Source organism: Aptenodytes forsteri, unplaced genomic scaffold, assembly GCF_000699145.1.
Source record: "Aptenodytes forsteri isolate BGI_AS27 unplaced genomic scaffold, ASM69914v1 Scaffold707, whole genome shotgun sequence".
Lineage (NCBI taxonomy): Eukaryota > Metazoa > Chordata > Aves > Sphenisciformes > Spheniscidae > Aptenodytes > Aptenodytes forsteri.
The window spans coordinates 433,753-455,784 of NW_008795363.1; the positions used below are offsets into that span (position 1 = coordinate 433,753).

The 22,032-nt window shown below is 42.2% G+C and overlaps 1 protein-coding gene across 1 annotated transcript in view; it reads right to left on the reverse strand.

The window, feature by feature from the left end:
- The window catches only part of DNAH9 (dynein axonemal heavy chain 9), a 214,927-nt gene that overhangs the window by 43,443 nt on the left and 149,452 nt on the right, over positions 1-22,032 (reverse strand). Inside the window, exons 60-61 of the mRNA XM_009280185.1 lie at positions 6,759-6,952; positions 2,417-2,565 (exon numbers count right to left, since the gene is read on the reverse strand). Coding sequence (XP_009278460.1) covers positions 2,417-2,565; positions 6,759-6,952 — 343 coding nt within the window. The remainder of the gene's footprint in view (positions 1-2,416; positions 2,566-6,758; positions 6,953-22,032) is intronic.

The following is a 22,032-nucleotide window of genomic DNA, read 5'->3' on the forward strand; positions in this document are numbered from 1 at the left end:
TTAGTGGGCATGGGGGTGTTGGGTCGACGGTTGGACTCAATGATCTTAGAGGTCTTTTCCAACCTCAATGATTCTATGATTCTATGATTCTATGATCCCTTGGGATTGCCTACACTTATCTCTGCGTGCAGATTTGCCTTCATGCAGACGGTGCACCCTTAACTCCTGATTTCTGTTAAAAGCAGGCAAGTTTTATAGTAAAACGAGGAAAAGATTTGTCTTGCAAGACTTAGGATGCAGCTCTTGGTACAAGATTGGAACAGATTGCCATAAGTAAAACAAACATCCAAACTCCTCCAGTTACTCAAGCTCTCTGCTTAGCCTTACTACAGCAACCCCCTGGGATACAGCTCTCCCCATATTTGAGAGTTTCCAGTTTTATTTCTCACCATCTCTGGTGGCTGCCAGCTTTGAGAGCTGCTAATCCCCTCCTGTGCCTTCAAGACCCATCCTCTCAAGAAGGGATGGGGCAAATTTACAGAAGGCAGGGCGCTACCCCAAACCAGGTGATTAATAATTAAATTAGTATCAGTTGTTATTTCCACTTCACAGATAGGAACAGGACTGCAGAGGGATACGCAGTGAGTCTGCGCTGGCTGCCCCACCAAAGATGATGCCAGCCTTCCTCCTTCCTTGCTGGCTTGGAGAGGGGTCGGTGCAGGCAGGCTGCCCCAGGAGGTGGGGAAGCTTTCCGAGCCCAACAGTGTTTGCTGCAGGGTCCTCCCCACGTTGTCAAGGAAAAGTCCCATGAGTGGGCAGCATCTGGAAGAAGCTATCTTCCATTCACAAGAATTATCTAGCCAGACTTGCACTTTAACAAAACCTAATGAAGGGCAGAGAAAATATTGAATAATGAATCCAGTCCAAACCCCAGCGAGGCAGGCTTTAAGGCCAGTGCAGCTGCACTGAAGCAATGGTTTTATTCCATTAGATTTTTTTTCACTTTTACTTGCTGTAACTTTTCTGGCTGACTAACCCTAGGTGCTCAACTACACTCATCTTTATAATTCCAATTAAACCATTCATGGTTGGATTTTAGTGCTTCATTTCCCATACAAGAAAAAAACACAGTGAGAGACAGGATCACAGACGTGGCTCCAAAGGGGAGCCAGGCAGTTGATAAGACCTTCCGGGTGGGGGGGGGGGGGGGGGGGGGCTTAAACACAAAATAAGTATCAGGGCAGGAAGAGCACGAAACACAATGCAAAGCCCAGGAACTCCCCATGACTGAGAACTGCAATCTGGCCTGTGGCTCAGGCTGCACTGGGCTTTAACATCTCTCAAAGCTGCTTGTGGGAATGTGGGTGAAGACTGACTCAGACATTATTTTGGGATGACCCAGAAGGTGCATCATAGAGAGGAAAAGAAATCCACAGGTCAGCGTTCTTCCACCACTTGCCTGGATGATGGCTTAGTTCAGTGTCACTGGTTTCTCTGCTGGGGCTGCCAGCCTTGCTGATGTTTAGTCTGGAGACCTGCCTGCTAAAAGCCAGCCAGCAGCTCTGCTATGGTAGTCTGATATGTAATTCATACAATTTCAATATACTATATTCTGCACTGCCAGGAGCATTGGGGCTTGACCACAAGTTATGGTCTTGGAGATATGTGGAGCGCATTGCTGGAGAAGAAAAAATATCTGATGAGCAGAATGGCAATCTGGAGCAGCCCTAAAGCAGTACCCAAAGGCGTCTGAACCCTCTGCTCCAGAGGGACGGAGCCCCTCTGCTGTAACAGTCTCGAAAGAAGTGACCGCAATTACCTCTGTTCAACAGTCAGAAGTGACCCATTTCCAGACCTACTGGAATTGCCATGAAAAATGGTAATTCTTCCACGGTGGAGCTGAGACCCAGAGCAAATTCTGCACATTGGCAGCTTTAGAGCAGAGGCACTGATTACAGCAGTCGGTGCACAATGGAAATCACTGCCTTCTCAAATAAGGCATCTTAGAGAAGCCCCTTCAGCTTTGAAGCCAGCCGACAGTACTACATCTGACCATCCACACCAAATCAACTCAGGAAGGATGGGATTAAAAACTGGAAACTTTGCCACTAACCAGCAGACTGTTATAGGGAGTCGCTGCTTATTTTTAGCTATCTGACAGCGTATTAGATATCTCTGATGTAAATTATAGGTTGTATACAAGACCAACTCAGAAATCGTTGCAGTGTGAACCACACTGGGAATCCAGGCAATGCAGGAAAGAGACAAGTTTAATTTAAACTTTATACAAAAATCCAAAAACCTTTAAGAAAAAAAGAAAAAAAATCACATACTTTCACAATTATCTATTTTTAACAGATTACTCCATTATCTACAGAGATGAGGAAAAAAAACAGAACAAGAATGTCATGCCAAGATAATTATGCAGAAGATAAAAAGCAACGCTGTGGTATGCCTAGAGACATGATTTATTTACCTTGTTTCTCCACATCCTTCAGTGGGTCAACTCCTGGGGACAGGATAAAAAACATTGGGGTTGCAGGTCCCGATTCCTCAAAGGTTGTTGCGAAATCCAGGGATCTCCCTACCACATATTTACTCCCAAGCTTTTCTTCTACAAAATCTCTGCCAGAAAGAAAAAAGGTTTGCTAGTCTACTATTGTTCAGAAAAGACAGATTCCCCTGCAAATAATAAATTAATTAGTTTTGATTTTGCTGGTTCAAACAAATTAGAAACTAAATGAAAAAAAATGGGCACAAAATAATTTTAGAGAGGATCTGCAAGCTGGGTTTCTGGAGTTATCACTCAGTAGCAATGTTTGGCACTTTTTACAGGGGTAAAATGATGCATGGCACATCAATATCTGACAAACAAAAGGAAGCGAGAAGGGAAAACAGTGGGACCTACCAGCCCAGCGCTGTATTCAGAAGTTCAATACAAGTACTGGATTGATTCTGACAAAGGTATCTCAGGAGAGAAGAAATAGTTAAGTTAATGTATAGAAAACTGCCGTGTACTTTGTAATCCATACAGCCTTCGAGAGGAAACAGCATTCCTTTAGATTTATCACCATCACAAAAAGTCCAGATGATTTACAAAATTACTTTGTTCTGGAAAGATAAAAGGGAAGAGCTCTAAGAATATCTGGCGTGTGTAGCTTAGCCTCTGCATGAGAGTCACAAGGAAAAATACAACTGGGTGAACAGGAAAAAATTCAGCTCCACAGCAGCTGCCTGAACAGAATACAGCGCATGGAGAATGTCCAGGCTGAATTTCCCCAGGGTGAGCTTCCAAAATCACTGCTTTAGAAAAAGAGGATACAGTGAACATATATTCAAAGGTAGGAATGTTATATTCAAACCCCAGCAATGAGCAGTTACTCTTCTAGCGTAGATGCATGACTTGGGCCTTTTGAAAACCTCAGTACTACGGGAAAGAAAAACATCGGCCAGTTTTCACCTGGTAGATGATACCAGAATAAGGCAGCCAAAATCTTTCTAAGGGAGCTGAGAGTCTCCTTCAAAGACTAGTGAAAGGCAGTTGGAATAGAAATGTCTAAGGGACTGCAAAGGAAAGAGCTTCCACTTCATTTGGTACCTCTTTAAAGCAGTTTTTTCTGTTCTTGGTCAAGATTTGCTAAAGAGCTGCTGGAAACCTTCAGCCCACAAAATTTTAAAAAGTCCATCAGATATGAGGTCACAACATTCTTGTTTTACATCAAGTCTCAGCTCTATGAAATGATGCCTTGGAGATTCAGAAACATGACTAATGTGACTTGGAGACTTTGAAATGGACCACGCGTGCAGGAAAGGAAGGCCTGCCCTCAGAGACAGGACTAGGAGTGTGCCTACAGTTGGTGCTTTCATAGGGGTGGTTCACAGTGTAAGCAGTAGGATTTGAGAAATGGTGCCAGAACAAAAAGCAAAAATACCCTGCAAGACGAATGACTGGCTTACAGCTTTTCTAGATTATATGAAGCCACAGCTGCCTAAGATCCTTTATGTGAAGACTCCATAATAGTGTCATAACCATGGCTGGAGGTGCCAGCTACCAGAGTTCTTAGTCATTCCGCAGTGTTTCAAAGGTCTATCCCTCAAGGCAGAAGTACCAGTGCTTTTGGCAGGACTTCACCATGACCAAGTTATACCTTGGTAGTAGCTGCTGGACTGATCTGACCTCATCGTGGATGTGGAAGCATGGGAGCACAAGGTGTTGCAAGAAGCTCCTTGCTGATGTTCTTCAATAAGATTGAAGGATGAAATAGGTATTTATACTGGAAAATCCCTCTTGAGGAAATTATGGTTCTTCGTGATGGACAGTAGAGCACTGCCCCCACCTAAGCTCTAAGGAGTGAGTCAGGGTAAGAGTGGTTCCTCCTGATGACTCCTTAGGCCTAGGGAATAAAACAGGCTGTGCAAATATCCCCAGGGATCTGCTATGAAAGGTGGCTGAAAAACCTAACTTCCAAGACAGGGAAATGCAAGAAGCCTGTACAAGGGTGGATCATTTTAGATACCAAAGAGCTTCCTAGACCATCTTCATGGAGCTGGCACATATGACATGGGACATAAAGGGTCTTGCACCTTTCTGAACAGCAGCTGGAAATGAGGTAGGGATATCCTAGGACATCTAAAATACACCTAGTCACCTGTGTTTAGGCTACCAAGTTACTCCTTGACTCCTAAAATGCACTCAAGTACTTGTCAAGACTCTGAGAGAGACAGGAAGGTTAGGACTAGTAGTGATGTCCATTGATCATCAGTAAGGTATTTAATGTTGGCAGATTTAACTACATACAGAAGGAAGAGTTCTGCAAGTTGAGAACTGCAAAACAACTTGTGGGATCCAACAACATTGCAGGTATCTAAAACTCGATGAATTTGTTAACACGCACGTGATCTTGAAACACTACCGGCTAAAGTAAGGATGTTGAGGCTGAAGTCCTTATGGTCAGAGTATGCAGCTCCCCAGTGCTCTACAAGATCTCCTACTTTTTGAAGGGTCACAGACACAACACAGCTTTGACAGTGCTTAGGAAAATGAGACACCAGATGACCGTTAGCCTTCTGTGTGGTGGCTATCAGGAATGCTGACTGTATGAAGCTCAATCCAAAGACTGCTTTTACTTCCTACATTACAGTACTAGACTTCACTGACTGACATGAGAAGGAGAGATGAACAGAGTCATGTATTTTCCAGAAAGCTGAATCTCTTAGGAACAGAAAATTTTTTCACTAAGGGAACAGTATCTGTCTTAGCCAGACTGCTGACTGAAGAAAGGTTTGAGGAGCATGATACTATCAAGGAGGAACCAGGAAGTCAAACACATTTTGACTGTCATTGTTACCACTAATAGTTTCACATTTGCTTTTGGAGTATGAGATTTCCCTAAACAAAAGCTCTTAAGCCTTTTGGGCCTAGTGTCTGACTGTCCTTTATTTCAAGAAGAATTTTAATCACAAGCATCTACAAAGTCTTGGAGAAGGTGCTGTGAACTGTTACTGTTTGCACATGTTTACATTCTAACCTACTTCTAGATAAGAAACAAAACAAAAAAACATTTAAATACTCTTGTGCAAATGGAAAAGCTTGACATGCCCAGACCCTAAAAATATCCAGCCAAGCTTTTGAGCTTGGATTCCCTTACCTTTTCATAAAAGAGAACTATGGAAGGTGTTGAAACTTTATGTTCTAGTTATTTTTGAACTATGTGAGTACTGCCATTTTGATTGAAAGAAATGAATTAAACTTGGTTAAATGAAATACGCACTTAAAAGTTCAGAAAGACAAGAGCTTATTTTACTCAAACTAAACAACAACAGGAAAAAATCTTTTCAGCTGAGAGAACACATGGAGAATCCAGCCCTGAAAGAGTAAGAAATGAAAAAGAAGATGGTTTAGAATGATATGATTATGATAAATTATAGTATTTAATTTAATAAAACATAATAACATTGACCATAGGGAGACTTCACTCAGTCTTGTCTGCATTTTTCTGTGAATTTTAAAGCATAAACAGAAATCTAGTTCATACACTAAGTAATACAATCTGCTACATGCACCCATATACACGCACATGCCAGATGGTGGAGCAATATAAACTATTTGAGAGGCAGTAGCATGAGAGACATTGCAGAAATGTCAAATCATAGACTACTAGGACAGAGAAGGAAAAAACAAGTCCTAATGGAGTGAAAGACCTTTAGTTTCTCCTGGAACAAGCATATTGCTTTTGCATACCTTCATAAAGTTTAGACTCGCCTAGTTACCTTCACTACATAATTTACAACTACAACTTTCAGAACTAGAATCACATAAATTTTGCATTTTACAGGAAAAAAAAAAAGAGAAATCCTCTATAAGACTTTCCATTACTTCTACACTTTATTCTTGTGCCTAAGGACCAGCCATAAAGGATCTAGTAACTAAAATCGACCTTAATGAACTCTAGAAGTTGTATTGATCATTAAAAGACTCTAGCAGATGTGTAACACCTGTATGATGATGCTGATTTCTGACTTGGCATGTCTGCTCCTCACCCAGTGCTAGTTATGCTGCTCCATCACTATTGGCGATATTGGGGTTAGATGTCCCTAAGCAAGAAATTCCAGTTAAATGAAATGTGTTGACTGTCTTGCAGAGTTCAGAGATGACTCATTCAGCAGACTCCTTTATAGGAAACCATTTTGCAGAACTCACATTCTATAATAAATAAATCTAAACATTTTCCTGAATTACTCCTGTTCCCTAGAAAACATGGACCCAAAGTTGCCTGCTAAGCGAGAACATTACAGAGATAGTAAAGAAGCACCCCTACCTGACAGCGTAGGTCATGCGATCGGGTCGGATGGCTCTCATTATGCACAGGCGCTGCAGAGCTGACTTGTTCTTCCATTCCTGAGGGAACTTCTCCTTCTCAGGACACTCAGATTCAACAAATTTCTTCCACCGTTTTGCAGACCCCTCAATATCCCGATCCAGGTTTCTGAATTCCTCCATGGATGAGAGAGCCTGGAAAAATTCAAGGAAGGTCTTCAGAAGAACAATCCTACATGCCTCTGAACCGTTTTTCTAACATTACTGACTGCTCATGTTTTGCTCCACCAGAAGGGTCATAGCTGGAGCCTGGGAATCACAGCCAGAAACCCACCAGGATCAGACTTTGTCCATTCTCCTTTTCCCAACTCTGTTGTCAGCACATTGTCACAGGAACAGGAATCAACATGGCCCATTTACAAGCCACATGAAAGTATGACTGAGGACAGTTTCATACTTGTGGAAGGTCTTCTGAAGTGAAATGCGTCTCAAGGCTGCCCACAGAACATCAGCTCTAAAATCATGCTGCACCTAACACAGCCTTCCCTGTTGCTCTCACCCACATCACTGCAATGCCCTTCCGCAGCCAGTGAAGCCAGACACGGCATCCAGGCCTTCTCCCCTGCAGCACAGTTGCTGAGACATGGAAGTTTGGAAGTGACAATACAGGAAAGGATGAAAGAATTTGACATCATCCACAATGCAGTTCTCCATAACCCAAAGCGAGAAGAAATGTGCTCTTCTGTTTTGAAACGAGAACTGAAAAATCTCAGGTGACAAGCACTTGCTACTGTCAGTTATCCCAGAAATGCCTGATTTTGATGTGAGCTGGAAATTTTGAGCCCGTGTCTGACAGGAGAGCACATTGCTGGCATTCCTGTGAGCTGCAAGTCTGCAAACAGTCTCCTTACTGCTTCAACAGACACAAAGAAAATTGTGCAGCAAAAATCATAACAACTGATGAAAAAAATGTGCTTTTGTATCCAGGGTGCTCAGTATCCAAAGCTAAACAGAGACTCAGGCATGCCATGCTCACCAAACTGTTTTTTTAAAGGGATTTCACAGTTGGAATATTAATTATCTTCATCTTTATACACATGCAATTATTTTTCTCTCCCTGTTCCCCTGTGCATATACCTCTCTATCTGTATAGTCTGGTGCACACACTCTGTGAAACCACAACACTGAGACTTCAGCATGCAGTCATGGTGACCACAGAGCCACAAATCTCAATAAACATAGTGCAAACTGTAAATGGGTGGGTGCTTTCTTTGTACAAGCATTCATACCATATTGTGCCATTGTAAAAATCAAATCGCTCAGATTTATACTTGCCAAATGCACACGAAGATTAACTTCTCGGTGCTACAAGTCTGTAGCAGATACAGGTAGCTGAAGAATGCCCCAAAGAACAGCTGTGCAAGGCAGTAAATAAATGATAATTACGATGAAAATGTAACTAGATTTTGTTGCTAGAAAGTGGCAACTATAAATGTTATGCAGAGAAGTAAAGAATCCAAATTATCTTTCATACAAGTGGTGGCAAAACGTATTGCACAGCTTGTAAGGTTCTTCTGGATTTCAAGCAAAATTCTCGCTGAAACAAACATCTTCAGAGCATTTTGCATAATCTGAAGCTGTAAGCAGTTGAACATGAAGTGCAAAAGACAAGTGAAATATAAAAGACAGTGAATGAGCTATTTTCTATAGAAACAGAAGGACATGCTCAGAGTGAAGCAGAAGCTTCTTGATGGGCAGAGGTGTTCCGCACCATTAATTCTCCAGCTCACACCCCATACAGCTCCACTGTGGAAAGCAACTGAGAAAGCTCCTTGAAAAATGCTGGTGTCACACCTTGTTCAGATCAACTGAAAAAATACGCACTTGCCAAAGGGCTTTGAAGGTCACGCAAATGCCCTGGCAGAAGTGCTGAGAGATTGCCTTGGATACGATGTTGTTGCAAGTAAGGCAGAAGACACTGAAGGACACTCTGCTCTAAAAACTGCAGGAAAGCCAAGCTTTCCCTCTGGAAAGGCTTCCCAATGAGAAGTCAAGAGCAGTGTAAAACTTTGGTCTTTCTAATAGACTGAATTTTGTTAGAAGCTGTACTTCAACACAGAGAGCGAACAAAGGGAAGGAAGGTGTCAGAAACAGGGGCTTCTTTTACAAATGAGTTCATGTTTTAGCAGTGGGAATGCCCGTAGATTACAGAGAGATTGTAAAGCTGTTCCCAGTGGGTGCCATTGACCCAGGACATTTGTTGAATATAGACTCACAGCATCACAGAAGCAATGGTTGGAAGCAACCTCTGGAAGTGTCTAGTCCAACCTCATGCTCAGGCTAGGACTACAGCCACCACTGGATCAGGTCAGCCATGGCTTTGTCTACCAAAATGCTGACCTCTAAAATGAAGTTCCCTCAGCCTTTCTGGGTGCCCTGTTGTAGACCTGCACTATCCTTCTGGTAAAGAAGATACATTTTTTTTAATATGTTCAAGCTGAACCTCCCTACCTGCAGTTTGTCATGGTTAATCCTTATTACGTTCATTGCCAACAACAAGGAGAGTTTCGCTCTGTCACCTCGTAGCTGGACAAATCCCTCCACCTTTCCTCACAGGTCATGTGCTCTAGGGCCAGAATTAGAGCTATAGGCAGAGAAGTACTTGGAGATATTACTATAAATGTTTCTGCAACAAATCAAGCCTTGCTCAAAGTCACGATTTCATCAATATCTCCACAAAAGGCACACATAAGAGCAGAGTGCTTGCAATACCACTTGAGAGCTACAGCATGGACTGACTCAATTTGGCACTGACCATCTCCATGCCAAACTCCCAGGGATCCTCAGAGTTTTGTGAAGAAGAGTGTGAGCAAAGTAGTGATTCAACAGATGTTGTTTCCATGTGTGGATTAGCACTAACAGGGAGAAATGTCAGTGACAGAAGTACTTGCTCCAAATTCAGTGCTATATCCCGCTGCCTGTGGAAAACTAGAAACCAGAGCACAGAACACGAGGAACTGAAATTCAAAGGAACAATGCCATATATTCTGATCTGCCAAAACCTTGTCCTTGCAGCAATAAATATATTGGATGCACTTCTCGTAGCTGAACACAATACAAATGTTGAATTCAGTGGATTCATCAGTGCAAGTGCTTATAGAAAACATCTTAACACTGTTGACTTTTGAAGTGACTTACTTAAAATACCACTTCAGAACTTGGGCTGCTGCTGCTTCGAGAAGTCTCTTGGTTGATGTTAACAAGGGAGATTCTGAAAAACTGCTTTCTTCTCACTAAATGACAGACATGTAATCAGAGATGATAGTCTCTCTCTCTGAACAACATTTTGCAGAATCAAGAAAGCTCTAATTGCAAGTATAAAGTCTGTATTATATAAATTAACACTAAAATTTTCATTAGTCAACAATTTTAATTGCACTTATTAGGAGTGATGGTATTAATAAGAGATGTTGCTATTTAAAAGCCAGTGCAGTGAAAGCTATCTCAATCAGTAATCTTTCTGTGTATATTAACTGCTTTTCAATACCTCTGCTGTGAAATTTTCCAAGAAACTCAGACCAACAATAATCACTGTTTCCAAGCAGCGGGAGTAAAAGTAGGAATGGTACATTAGGACAGCAGATGGGTGCTACACATCAACCTGTGTAGCGTGCCTATTTTTGTCAACATAATGAAGAATACATTTGTCAATTAGAGTCGTCATGGAAATGGAGAGAGACAAAAAACATTGATCAAAATAAAATATGATCAAAAGGGCTGGAGGACTCCAGTTCCTCTCTTTGCAACCCACACTATAATCATCTCCGATGGCTGGAAACAGGAGGGTCTTGAGTTTATATCTCAAAATGAGACTTTGCCAGCAAAACAGGTCTCTTCACACCATGTCAAGGCAAGGATCATTGTTTTCTCAGAGAAAATGATTTTTCATTCACTGAATCGCAGACAACTTGCTTTATCACTTTGGTTTTCTTTGACAGTTTCTCATCTAAGTCAGAACCAGCTTTAAACTGGAGCTGATATGTCAGCAGATCTGTGAATTTCACACATTCAAAAATGCAAAGTACTCTCTTTCCCCCCACAGCTGTAGGAAATACAACATGTATCAGCCATTGGCTTTGAGAAAGAAATCCTAGTTGCCATTGCAGAGCAACTGCTGGTGTGCTTACAAGGTGTCCTGAACACATGGCCCTTCAGGGAGTCAACGAAGGGCCAGAGGGGAAAGGGGATCTTTGCAAATGGACGATGTCTCGGGGGACAGGGAGAAGTTCCAGGCAGATGGGCACAACAAGGAGATGACACACTCAGTTTCTCCTCACTGCTTGCTGCCTCCAGAGGATGGGCTGAGTCTTTAGTGAAAAGAACAACTTCAAAGGTCTGGTGTCATCACTCCTGCATGCAATTTATCTCCTAGTGCCAGATGATGCACTACAACAAGCTTTTGTAAATTTATTGGAGAAAACACTTGCTCTTATCACTAAAGGCAGTTGTTCTGAGGATACCATCTAGGCAAAACTGGCCCCAAGTTTAGGCATTGCTTCATAAGTGTTTATAAAATCTAAAAAAATAAAGATATTATCTCCATGTTTTCTTCCCCTTGGCTCTAAAGGAAATTATTCTTTAAAAAAAAAAAAAAAAAGATTGTTTTGTATTTTAAACTATTTCTATAATTTAAAAACTTCTGCCCCAGAGTCATCTGACTTGAGAACAACTTTGGGGCAAGGGAAGTCAAAACAGCTCCATTAACATGGTCTGCACCAACATAAATAGTGTGGAAAAATAATACATGCAAGAAAAACCAGTGCTGCCAGAGTGAGCTTCTAACACCTATTTACCAAGTTCCCCAGCAGCCATGAGACTGGTTTCTAAAAAGATATAAAAAAGTCATAACAAAAAAAATGTGAGGGTTTTTTTTAAAAAGCTGTCCTTACTTTTTTGAGTATCCAGGTTATACCTGATTCATACTTTCAGTCTTAGCTCCTTATATATCTTGCTTTTTAGAAAAAGAACCCTCTACTTAAAAAAAAAGGGGTCTATAAGGAACACACTGAACATCAAATGTCTCTCCATAAAAATCACACAACTTGACAACACTGGAAAGAAATTGTATTTAATATTCTCACAGCCTTAATAATCTGAGATGATTAAATCCTAACAATTAGTCACAATTTCACTTGCAAAATTAAGGAGATATGTTTTTATGAATTATGTTATACAGGTTTTAAGTGAAGCAGGCTCCACAACTAAAAAGTTTACAGTGCTCAGCAGTTGTGCAATTGATCCTGAGACTCTCTGCTTTTGGACAGGCAACAGCCTGACAACGTCGTTTGCAGAAGCTGCCAGGGTTTCAGTGGGCAAGGGTGGTCCCCAGCAGTGATGTGCACATACTCCAGAAAGACTGGCTTTTAGCAAGCCAAGCCCGTAGGCTAATGATAATTGAAGGGGAATCATTCTCAGATGTCAGTTGAGGCGTGCAGCAAAGCTGCATGTTTTCAATACCAACACCAGGATTAGATTCGAAGTCTAGAAACACTCCAGTAATTCAAAGCCTTTGAGCTGTGTAGCTGTCGCCATGGCTTGGCTGCGTGTTTTGGAGCTGTGCTTCACCAACCTGAGGGACACAGGTTCCCAGGGAGGTATGGGAAAGTACCACCACAACTCAGCTTCCCAGCTGTCTGTCCGTACATGGGCTTGTAGCGTTTGAAGCAGCTCGTGTGTGAACTTTTGCAACAGAGTTAAAGCAGAGCAGCTGTATGAATGCCTGATGCTTGGGAACAACCTCATGCATTTTCAAAACACCTTCTAAAGGACAAGGACACTGTCCATGTCCACTGCGAGTTCTGCTTATATAGGTTTCTGCAAATATTCATAATTTCTTTCCTTCATTTTCTGCAGGTGACCCAAATCTCATTAGGAAAACCAGCATCCCCACAGTTGGAGAAAGACAGCTCCTGGAAGAATGGTAAAGTCAAACCTGTATCGGGCTTGAATTGATAGATTGGATCATTCAGGAAGTAGACGTATAAGCAGATGAATTACTCCATTTGAATACTACTGTTAACTAGAAGGATCAATGTAGAAAATGATGGATTATTTGCCATCTTTCCCATGCTAGTTTTTGGTTTGTATTATTCATTCACCGAAGGTGTTATTTTCTGTTTAGCTGCACTACCTGAACTATTCAACTCATAAGAAAAATCTCTACTGAAGGTAAAAATAAAGACATGATAGGTTTGCCAAACTTCAGTCACCTCTCAACACAAAAATGTTATTTTAATCCTCCTTATTTCTTTCATAAAAGCTGACTGACAAACTCATTGCACTGTATGCCCCTGTCTTCATTCAAACTCCTCCTTGCGTTTTCCCCACATCTAAATTATACTGCGGTTAAAAAGTATGTAGTGCCATGCCATGACACTATACAAAAACATCCTTCTGTTTATCTGCAGCATCCTTCCTAGAGCATCACAAAATGCAGACACCTTGCGGTTGGATGACAAAAGTGGGCTGAGGAGTGATGGGTTGGATCTCGCTACACTTTCTTGGAAAATTCCCAGTGAAACCTGTATCACGGATCAGAAAGCAATGGCTTCAGCAATCAAGTCCTTCCTACTAGTATGTTCCTACAGACAGCTCCACTGGGCAGGAAAGGTCATAACAGAAATGAGATTTAGTCATAATCTTTCTATTCTAGTTGCTTATAACCACCCACCAAATTTTCATAATTTTGCCTGTTTCACAGCTAGGTTCATATTGGCAATTTTCCTGCAAAGGTTGTTCAGGTTGTTTTGAGAATGGGCCTTGCAAAGTCAGGTTGTTCTGCCAAGCCACACTCTCCATCTTTCCTCTTCACTCTTTGATGATCTCCAGCAAATCAGGGACACGCAGCCAGAACCAGAAGCTGGCCATGGGTCCCTGATGACAGCTGAAAGGTGGTACTTGTGTATTTCTGAAAAGTTCCCTGGATTCGGCTGTTACAAATCACACATGGGCCATCACCATGCGCCAATGCACAGCAAAACTTAAAGAGAAAATGTCTCATGGACTGGAAGAGCTCAGCTGAAGCATCTGTTCCAGGATGTCACCTGCTGGAAGGCTCTCAAGGTCCATGGTTTTGTGTCCTGATATACATATATATATATACACACACACATCTGTGTCCTGATATACATATATATATATATATACACACACACACGTGTGGACCCATCCCTTGATGAGGCTTCTCACAGCAATTTTCACAGCAATGGTCTGATCCAAGGTTTCATGGTGGCACCATAGCAGAGCTGGCCTTGAGAACAGGTGACCAGAGTAAAGAAGCTGCAGAGTCCCTCGGTGCACTCAGGCCCCTGACATAATCCTCATACATGAATCACATGAACTGCTCAGACAACCTCAGTAACAGAAACTGCAAGCAATCTATGCCAGTCCTTCACTGTCCTCTTTCACAAAGAATTTTCAATTGTCTGGTATGAATTTTTCTTGCAGTACTTTGAGATGCACCTTGCTTTACCTTTTACTGATACAGAAAAACGATTGCTCTTTCCCCTTTGGAGGACACTTTTTGAGGATTGTACCCTCCTGTCCCCTGAATCTTGAGGCCTTCAGACATAATCCTTCCCCTTCTCCCTCTCCTTAATCTCTTCTCACAGTCTCATTTTCAGGTACCTGACACTTCTCACTGCTTTCCTCTACCCTGTCTCCAGAAGGTCTGCATCTTTCTTAAAATGCAATACTCAAAGATCAAATCAGACTCCAGCAGAGGCTTGGCCAACGCTGAGTGAAGTGAAAAGCTTGTCCCCATGGCTCTGTCAGACTATATTCATTGCACAAGGATGCTCCTATTCAGGTACTGACGATACTGTGGTCCACTGATGCACTATGGTCACATAGTGGGAATGATACACAGACCACGAGCGCCTCCACAAAATGCCACCTCATGTGTCTCAACACAGGTAAAGCCTTGTTGTTACCATCAGGGTTCCAGAGATTGTTCCTAGTCAAAATTCAGCTGAGCAGTCAATCTGCAGTCTTCACAGTTGTTCATGTGAACCAACACTGCCGTGCAAAGGAAACATTTATGAGCTCTACCATATTACAGAAATAAGGAGCTCCAACAGGTCCTTTATGGCAGATCTGGGCTTAAAAGGAGGAACTAATAAAGAGGAGCCAAATCCAAGCCATTTGCCTTCATTGCCTTTCCAAAAGCATCTTACTCATCTAGGTACAGTATATCATGTCCAAAACACGATGACTGCTTGCACATCCTTAGTTGCTAGCAGAGCTCAGCCATCAGACCTCTCTGCGGTCACTCCTGGGCCCACAGTCCACTCGCATCTTTTCAGGAGCGCACTGCAACTGATTTTTTTTTCTATTTTTTAAGCAAAGCGATAGGACACCAAAAGATATACAATGTCTAAAAAAGATACGTTTGACATCTAAAAGATATCTCTTATGAAGCAATTACTTCTCTTTCCTTCCATTTAGAGGGTGAAAGAACTTTTACAATCAAAATGACCAGCTGACAGCAGGCTTTGTGTCATGGGTGGACTGAGAGTGAAGCATGGAGGCTGACACTGCTGTAGAGGCATCCAGAAAAATTCAATTTCTGCTCTGCAATCAAACCAACAAAGTACGTCTTTAAATATTTGATGTGATCAAAATCTCTGCTGTATTTCAGAAAAACATCAGATCGTTAGCCAGCAGGTTAAAAAAGAAAAGGAAAAAAAAAGGTAAAATGTTCTCAAGTAATATTTCTGTGAGACATTGGGAAAATTTCTCTGAGACTTGAGTGCTGGTGAGGACAGATGAATGTCCTTAGGAAACTTCTAGATGAGAGCAGATAAATGCACATCGAAGTGTCATAATCAATGTTTTCTATCAAAGGTGCACTAAAAGGCTGTACATCTGAAGAACTGAGTTAATGGAAGAGATTTAATTAAGACTATGATTTTCTGGCATAATAATAATTCTGAAGGTACATGGAAAGCTGTGAGCTGCAAGCCTTTAATATCTGACCAGCCTGATCAAAGGACCTTGCCTACGTGCAAAGAACACAATATCGGCAGCAGATTGTGTCACAATGAATCTTTGACAAGAATGAAAAATTTCAGTGTCTAAAAAGTACAAAAAGTGAAAGTTGGAAGAGAGATTTCTGTTCTTTTGTCAAAAAATTCCAGTTTTCTTAAATGTAAAATATATGATTTGCTATTTTATCTCATAAGCCACACACACAATCTTATCATCTGCATTCTGCAAAATTATAAATATGGAGTTAATATACTACTTTGTCTACTGCTGTTCTCCTCATCGAAAGCTGAATTCAGTATTTAGAGCTCATTATTCAACATCACATTTATTAAACAATGCCCTTTCAGTAGCGTTTTCATATCTACATAATGAAAATTCTTCCTCTTCAGAAAAAGATGAGGGAAATGATTGGGATGAAGAAGTAATCCAAGTTGTCCAGGTGTATTCTTGTTGTATATTAACTAGCTTCACTTATCCTATGGGACACATCTGCATTCGGCAATAAAGAGGCACTGCAGAAAATATCACAAAGAAAATCAGACTTGGGAAATGCGTATCTGAGCAAAGGAGATCCAGAGCTGCCTGCATCCAGCCTGTGGGAAACAGGCTGCTGCGGTGAGAGCCAGATGCACGCATGGTTGATCAGGGACCGCAGTTCTGCAGGAGGCACAAGGCCACAAAGCAGCATGGACACGGTTCCCCAGGAAGGGCATGGCATGGAGGGAGTCACAGCATGGGAGAATTTCACAGCAGAACTCTTCAGGGTCACAGGGAAATCCATTCACCCAACCTTCAGCTAGTCTCAGTGGCCTGAGAACCACCCCCATCTTCTAAAAAGGGCTGGTTTTGGCAAAGGCAACCATGAAAATTAATACCGTAAGGGCATGACCACTGGCTTCATTAGTAGTGGTGAAGCTCAGGAAGAGCCCGGCTTGACTCCAGGTATGTTCATGTGATCTTCTCCAGGCAAATACAAACTGCGCTGCTGAACCCCTAGGAAACACAAGCACGGTCTTTTGGCACTGGGCACTGAACAGAAGATGCATAACTACGCCTCATGTGAGGCTTTGCCTAAGCTAATAACCCCTACTGATGGGCAGATTGTATTAGCTCAGGACTCAAACCACACTCATGCACCTATAAAGCTGTTCCAGAGTAAGATTGTCTCAGACTATGGGGAGAGGGAGTTTCTATCTGCCTATCTCAGACCCCAGAATACCTATACAGTGAGGAGAAGACACAAACTTTTTCTTGCCTGCTGATCTGCTCCTGAATCTGTGGCTACAGAAGAGGTCCAGGCAGAAGCTCACCATGTGCCACGCAGTTTGCTAGTATGTTGCTGGCTCCCATTTGACTTTGGCCAACTTGTTTGCTCTCAAAAAATGCCTGGACATAGCCTAGGGGGTAGGACACTCCAGGGACTGTCCACAGTAAACAATACATGAGGTGTTTCTGGTTTGGGAGGTGAGGGGAGTTTCGCTGTATGGATTCACACTGTGCCGTGTCACACGCTGCCAGGGCCTGAAAACAGCTGCTGGCCCATTGTACTTGTTAATCTAGACATAGTCTGGAAGACCCAACAACCACGAAACCCAGTTCAATTCAGACAATACTCATCTCCCATCCAGGTATCAACACCTTCATCTTATGACACTGGAGACCTTCCAGTGAAGGAAAGAAATAAAAAATGGGGGAAAAACCCTACAGAGGATAACCTCTACACTGCTTCTATGTTAAGTTCAATCTTGAAACAAGAATATCAAAATAGTCATTTGCACGTGGCTGTGGCCTGAGGTCCTGTGCAGTTCAAGCAGTAACATCATTGTACCTTTGTAGTCTAAGGTGTGTCCACACATTTGTTGGTAAGGTAACCAACAGCCAAGTCAGGAGAAATGGGCAACCTTGCATGCATGCAAAAAACTTTTTCGGAAGTACCAACCGAAATAAAACCTTCAAGCTAAGTACTGGGAACATAGAGGGTGAGGAAAGTATAACATACTGTAATAAAGGAAATTGAAAAAAGACAGAAAACCTCATTAAGAATAAAAGAATACTTTTGACTTCTCAAGAGATCACTATTAAGTACCTGCAAAAGACGGGCCTTAGAACCAAAATGACCAACTCTATTGAACACCAGAGCCAGGGACTCAGCAAAGGCACTGCTTTCATTAAATGATACAATTTTCTCCCCTTCCTGCTCTTAACTAACCCTTCAATGACCCAGAGGCAGTATTTGCACTGAGGCTAATGACTGTGTCCTGTGCTAACACTTCCCCTTGCTCCAGAGCTAACTAACGTGCCTCCACAGGGGTTCCATGGGTACTACTTTTTCTCCCATATAGGCTGACTGATGAACAGAATCAAGTTAAGCTCAGAGCAGTTTTGCTCAACCTGTGCTTAGTTCGAATTCAATTCCTGTTTCAGGCTTAAAGAAGCACTGAAAAGCCTGAAACTTACTTATTTTTTCCAAGTCTATCAGCAGAGCTAATAAAAGATATTACCCTTCCCTACTAAAAAGTTAGTGAACTTTTTTACTGAAGGAAGCTGGAAAACTAAATCATAAACCTGTGTCAGATGCTCCAGCATCATAAGCTGCACAACTGCAAAGGACTATTAGCCTATACATATTATTAATTAAACAACAACAATAAATAATAAGCCAAGTCACACAAGGTTATTTGCATGCACAGAGTCCTCAACATTTAATGAGGTTTCCTTTGAAGTTAATGTGCCCAAAATGGGAAGCACAGAATGGGCCACAAATTTCAATATTGATTTCTTTTGGCATTACTATCTTGGCCTGAAACCCCTGGCAAGAGGAGCACTTTGTGCAGGAGCATTTTCAATGTTTCTGTGAAAAATTAGCAGAATGCTAAATTCCACTTTGAATTTGAAATATGAATCTGAAATGTACTTTGCTCAAGCTTTGTTGAAGAAACAATTTATTACAGCACTTAATCTTCCTGATGAAAGAAAAGGAGATTTTAGCCTGCTAATAAGCTGTATAGAAGCCATGACTAATTAACCTAATTATAGCAGTCTGTGACAAAATGTGATTGTACTAAAACCATGCCTCAAGTAACTGGAGGTGCCAAAAACTCAAAGGTTAATAAACCAACACACATTAATAGAACATAAACACTAATAAAGTTGGCACCAGCCATATTATTTATAGTAAAATCAATACTACAATCATCACAAAAGACAATCTGAAGAGTATTCAGTATCTGAAAATATTGAATTCAACATCTGAAAATCCTGAAATACATAAAATTAGCACAGATTATTGACCAGTGACTGCAACACTTTGAGATGTGCTGCTCATGGGGACAGCAGATGCACACTGAGGCTGAAGACACCTGACGTGTGCAGCACACTTGGACACATTTACATCCTGCCATCTCACAGCTCAGCAAAAGGGTGTGCAGAGCAGCATCTTCTTGGCATCACGTAGTTTCCATCTCAACCAAAAACGCCGAGAGACTCAGTGGGAGAGAGGAAGCTGACTGGGAAGGGCTCATCTCAAAGAGAATCAGTTATTGGAAAGCAACTTCAGGTGGCAGTCCACTCTCAATTCCTGCCTACCTCAGGAAAAGTCTCCAGCTACTCCACGCACATACCTACATGATAAATACCCAACATGGCATCAGTTTTGGATGGCTGAGGGATGACGGAGTGCAGGCTGCTGGTGGGGACGAAGCTGGGGCACGTAGCTGGGTGAAGGGGCAAAGACCTTGTTCAGTGATGCCACTGACACTGAGCTCTGATGAGTAGAAGTTCCTTACTGCTGGTCTCGTACCAGGCTCTGACACAGTATGCTGTGTACTTTGACACTCTGCACAGAAATGCCTGTTCTCCTGGATATGTCGAATAGTGATGCAAGAATAAAGTCTGAAGAATGAATGACTGGGAGTTGATGTTCCTTCTGGTGTTTATGACCCTGAGCTGGCAACTGTACCAACTTCATCACAGTGGGGATGCAGTTGCAACAATCATGATGAAGCACACGGGCAACATGAAAGGCCATTTCACCCACACTGAATTGGAACTGGCCAGCACAGAAGGCATCATCTCACAGAGAAAAAAACTCACTGCAAACGTAGAAGGTGTCTTCTTGGAGAATGCCTGTCTGCAGGCAGGACTAGCAAAGTCATCCTTGGGCACTACAAGAGTAATATGTTTCCTAAGATACATAAAAGGATCTCCAAAATGAGAATCAGAGCCCGAAACCTCTGAAACCTGTGGTGGAAGGAAGTTCACCTTCCATAGGAAACTTAGAGGACTGAAGTAGAAAGAAGCTTTGCAGTGCAGAACGCTCCAGTGGAGAACTCCAACCCAGAAGGACTCCAGAGGAACTGAAATGCACCATTCACCCTGTATATCCCCATGCCGAACAGGAACAGAGCAGAGTTGAGAAAGCCTGAAATTTCAAGCAATAATATGTATGTACATCTACAATCTATACAGACTGCACAGCCCAAAGACAAAATATGCTATTGCAAAGCATGTATTTGATGGGCTTGATGGCTGAGTTCCCCTGATTATGTGTGTTGACCCTAAGTGTCCATTTAATTTGTCTTCAAAGGAGTAACAAAAATAAAGCTGCTGCTGTCTGAACAGCAAAACGCCACCACTGAACAAAAGATGATTAAAGAAAGGGTGTAGAATTTTTTTTAATTCCTCCATTATTATGGAAATATACCTTGTAGAGGATGAACAGGGCTGGTTTAGCAAGAAGTTCCAAGCTTATTTTATGGCTGAAAATGTGATTGTGACATTTCCAACATAAGCTAGGTCGTGTGCATGCGCAGAATGAGGCAGAGGCCCCGTCCTCACTGCCAGTGAAGAGACAGAGATGATAACTCCTGGTCAGGGCAGACACATCTGGCATGAGTTGTTCCATGCTACCACTTGAAATCGCTATGGGTGACCTGGGTTAGAAACATCAGCTTCATTTGACTTCTGAACTGCAGTCTGCAACTTAGAGCTCCAACTCTGTGCTACCTTAAAAGACAGTGTTTGCCAAGTGAAGCACAGCCTAGCATGTGCTTGCCTAGAAAGGCATGTGGCACCATAAGCTAGGGCTCCTGCAAAATTCTGGAAAGTTCCACAAAACAATACAAAAAGGAAAAGAATATCAGCTATGTCTTGGGCTTGGATGAAGATATTTTGCCTGGTCACCCTCCAAGAACCAGATACATTCTCTGTGCAGCATGGTGGAAGGGAGAGAAAAGGAAAAAACAATGTACCAGATGAAGATCTGAGAACTATCCCAATGAAACCAGGATGTCTTCACTCCCTACTTCACAGCAGCAGAGAAATGTCCCACGAAGGCAGCATGCTATAAATAAAACTGACTCTTAAATCACAGCAGGTGCCAGAGACTGATCAGAAGCCACAATAAAACAAAAGATACAATCTCAGATCCAACAAGGTGTGAATGAACATGCCTAATTTGAAGAACATTTTGCCCTCTTCCAGAAAACAAATCATACCCTGCTGAATCAGGTTCAAATCCAGCACAATCCACATTTGTTGACAAATAAGAGCAAAGATGTGATAACTCACATTTCTTTGACATGCTCTTCCTCACCTCTCACTCCAAACACATGGCAGCTGTTAGACCTTCTCATTGCCATGACAGTAATTTTTTACAGAAGGTCCGTCAGCTGTCACTACTCTGTCCCCAGCACATCTCTGCAGTTGGTCATATCTACCTTAAATTCCCACCTCCTCCCAAATACAGTGAAGATCTCCATGTCCTTCACAATCTATAACCACAAAAACCAGAGGATATTCCTATTCCTCTCTTACAGAGAGAGAAGCCTAAATCTCAGAGGGAAAAATCACTCTCTCAGGGACACACAAATCATCAGGGGTACAGTCATGAAGAGCCCATGTCCTGGTTTCAGCAGAGATAGAGTTAATTTTCTTCCTAGTAGCTGGTACAGTGCTGTGTTTTAGATTTAGTATAAGAACAATGTTGATAACACACCGATGTTTTGGTTGTTGCTGAGCAGTGTTGACGCTAGTCAAGGACTGTTCAGCTTCCCATGCTCTACCGACTGAGAAGGCCGGAGGTGCACAAGAAGCTGGGAGGGGGCACAGCCAGGACAGCTGACCCAAACTGGCCAAAGGGACATTCCATACCATGTGACGTCATGCTCAGTACATAAACTGGGGGAAAGCTGGCCGGGGGGGCTGCTGCTCAGGGACTGGCTGGGCAT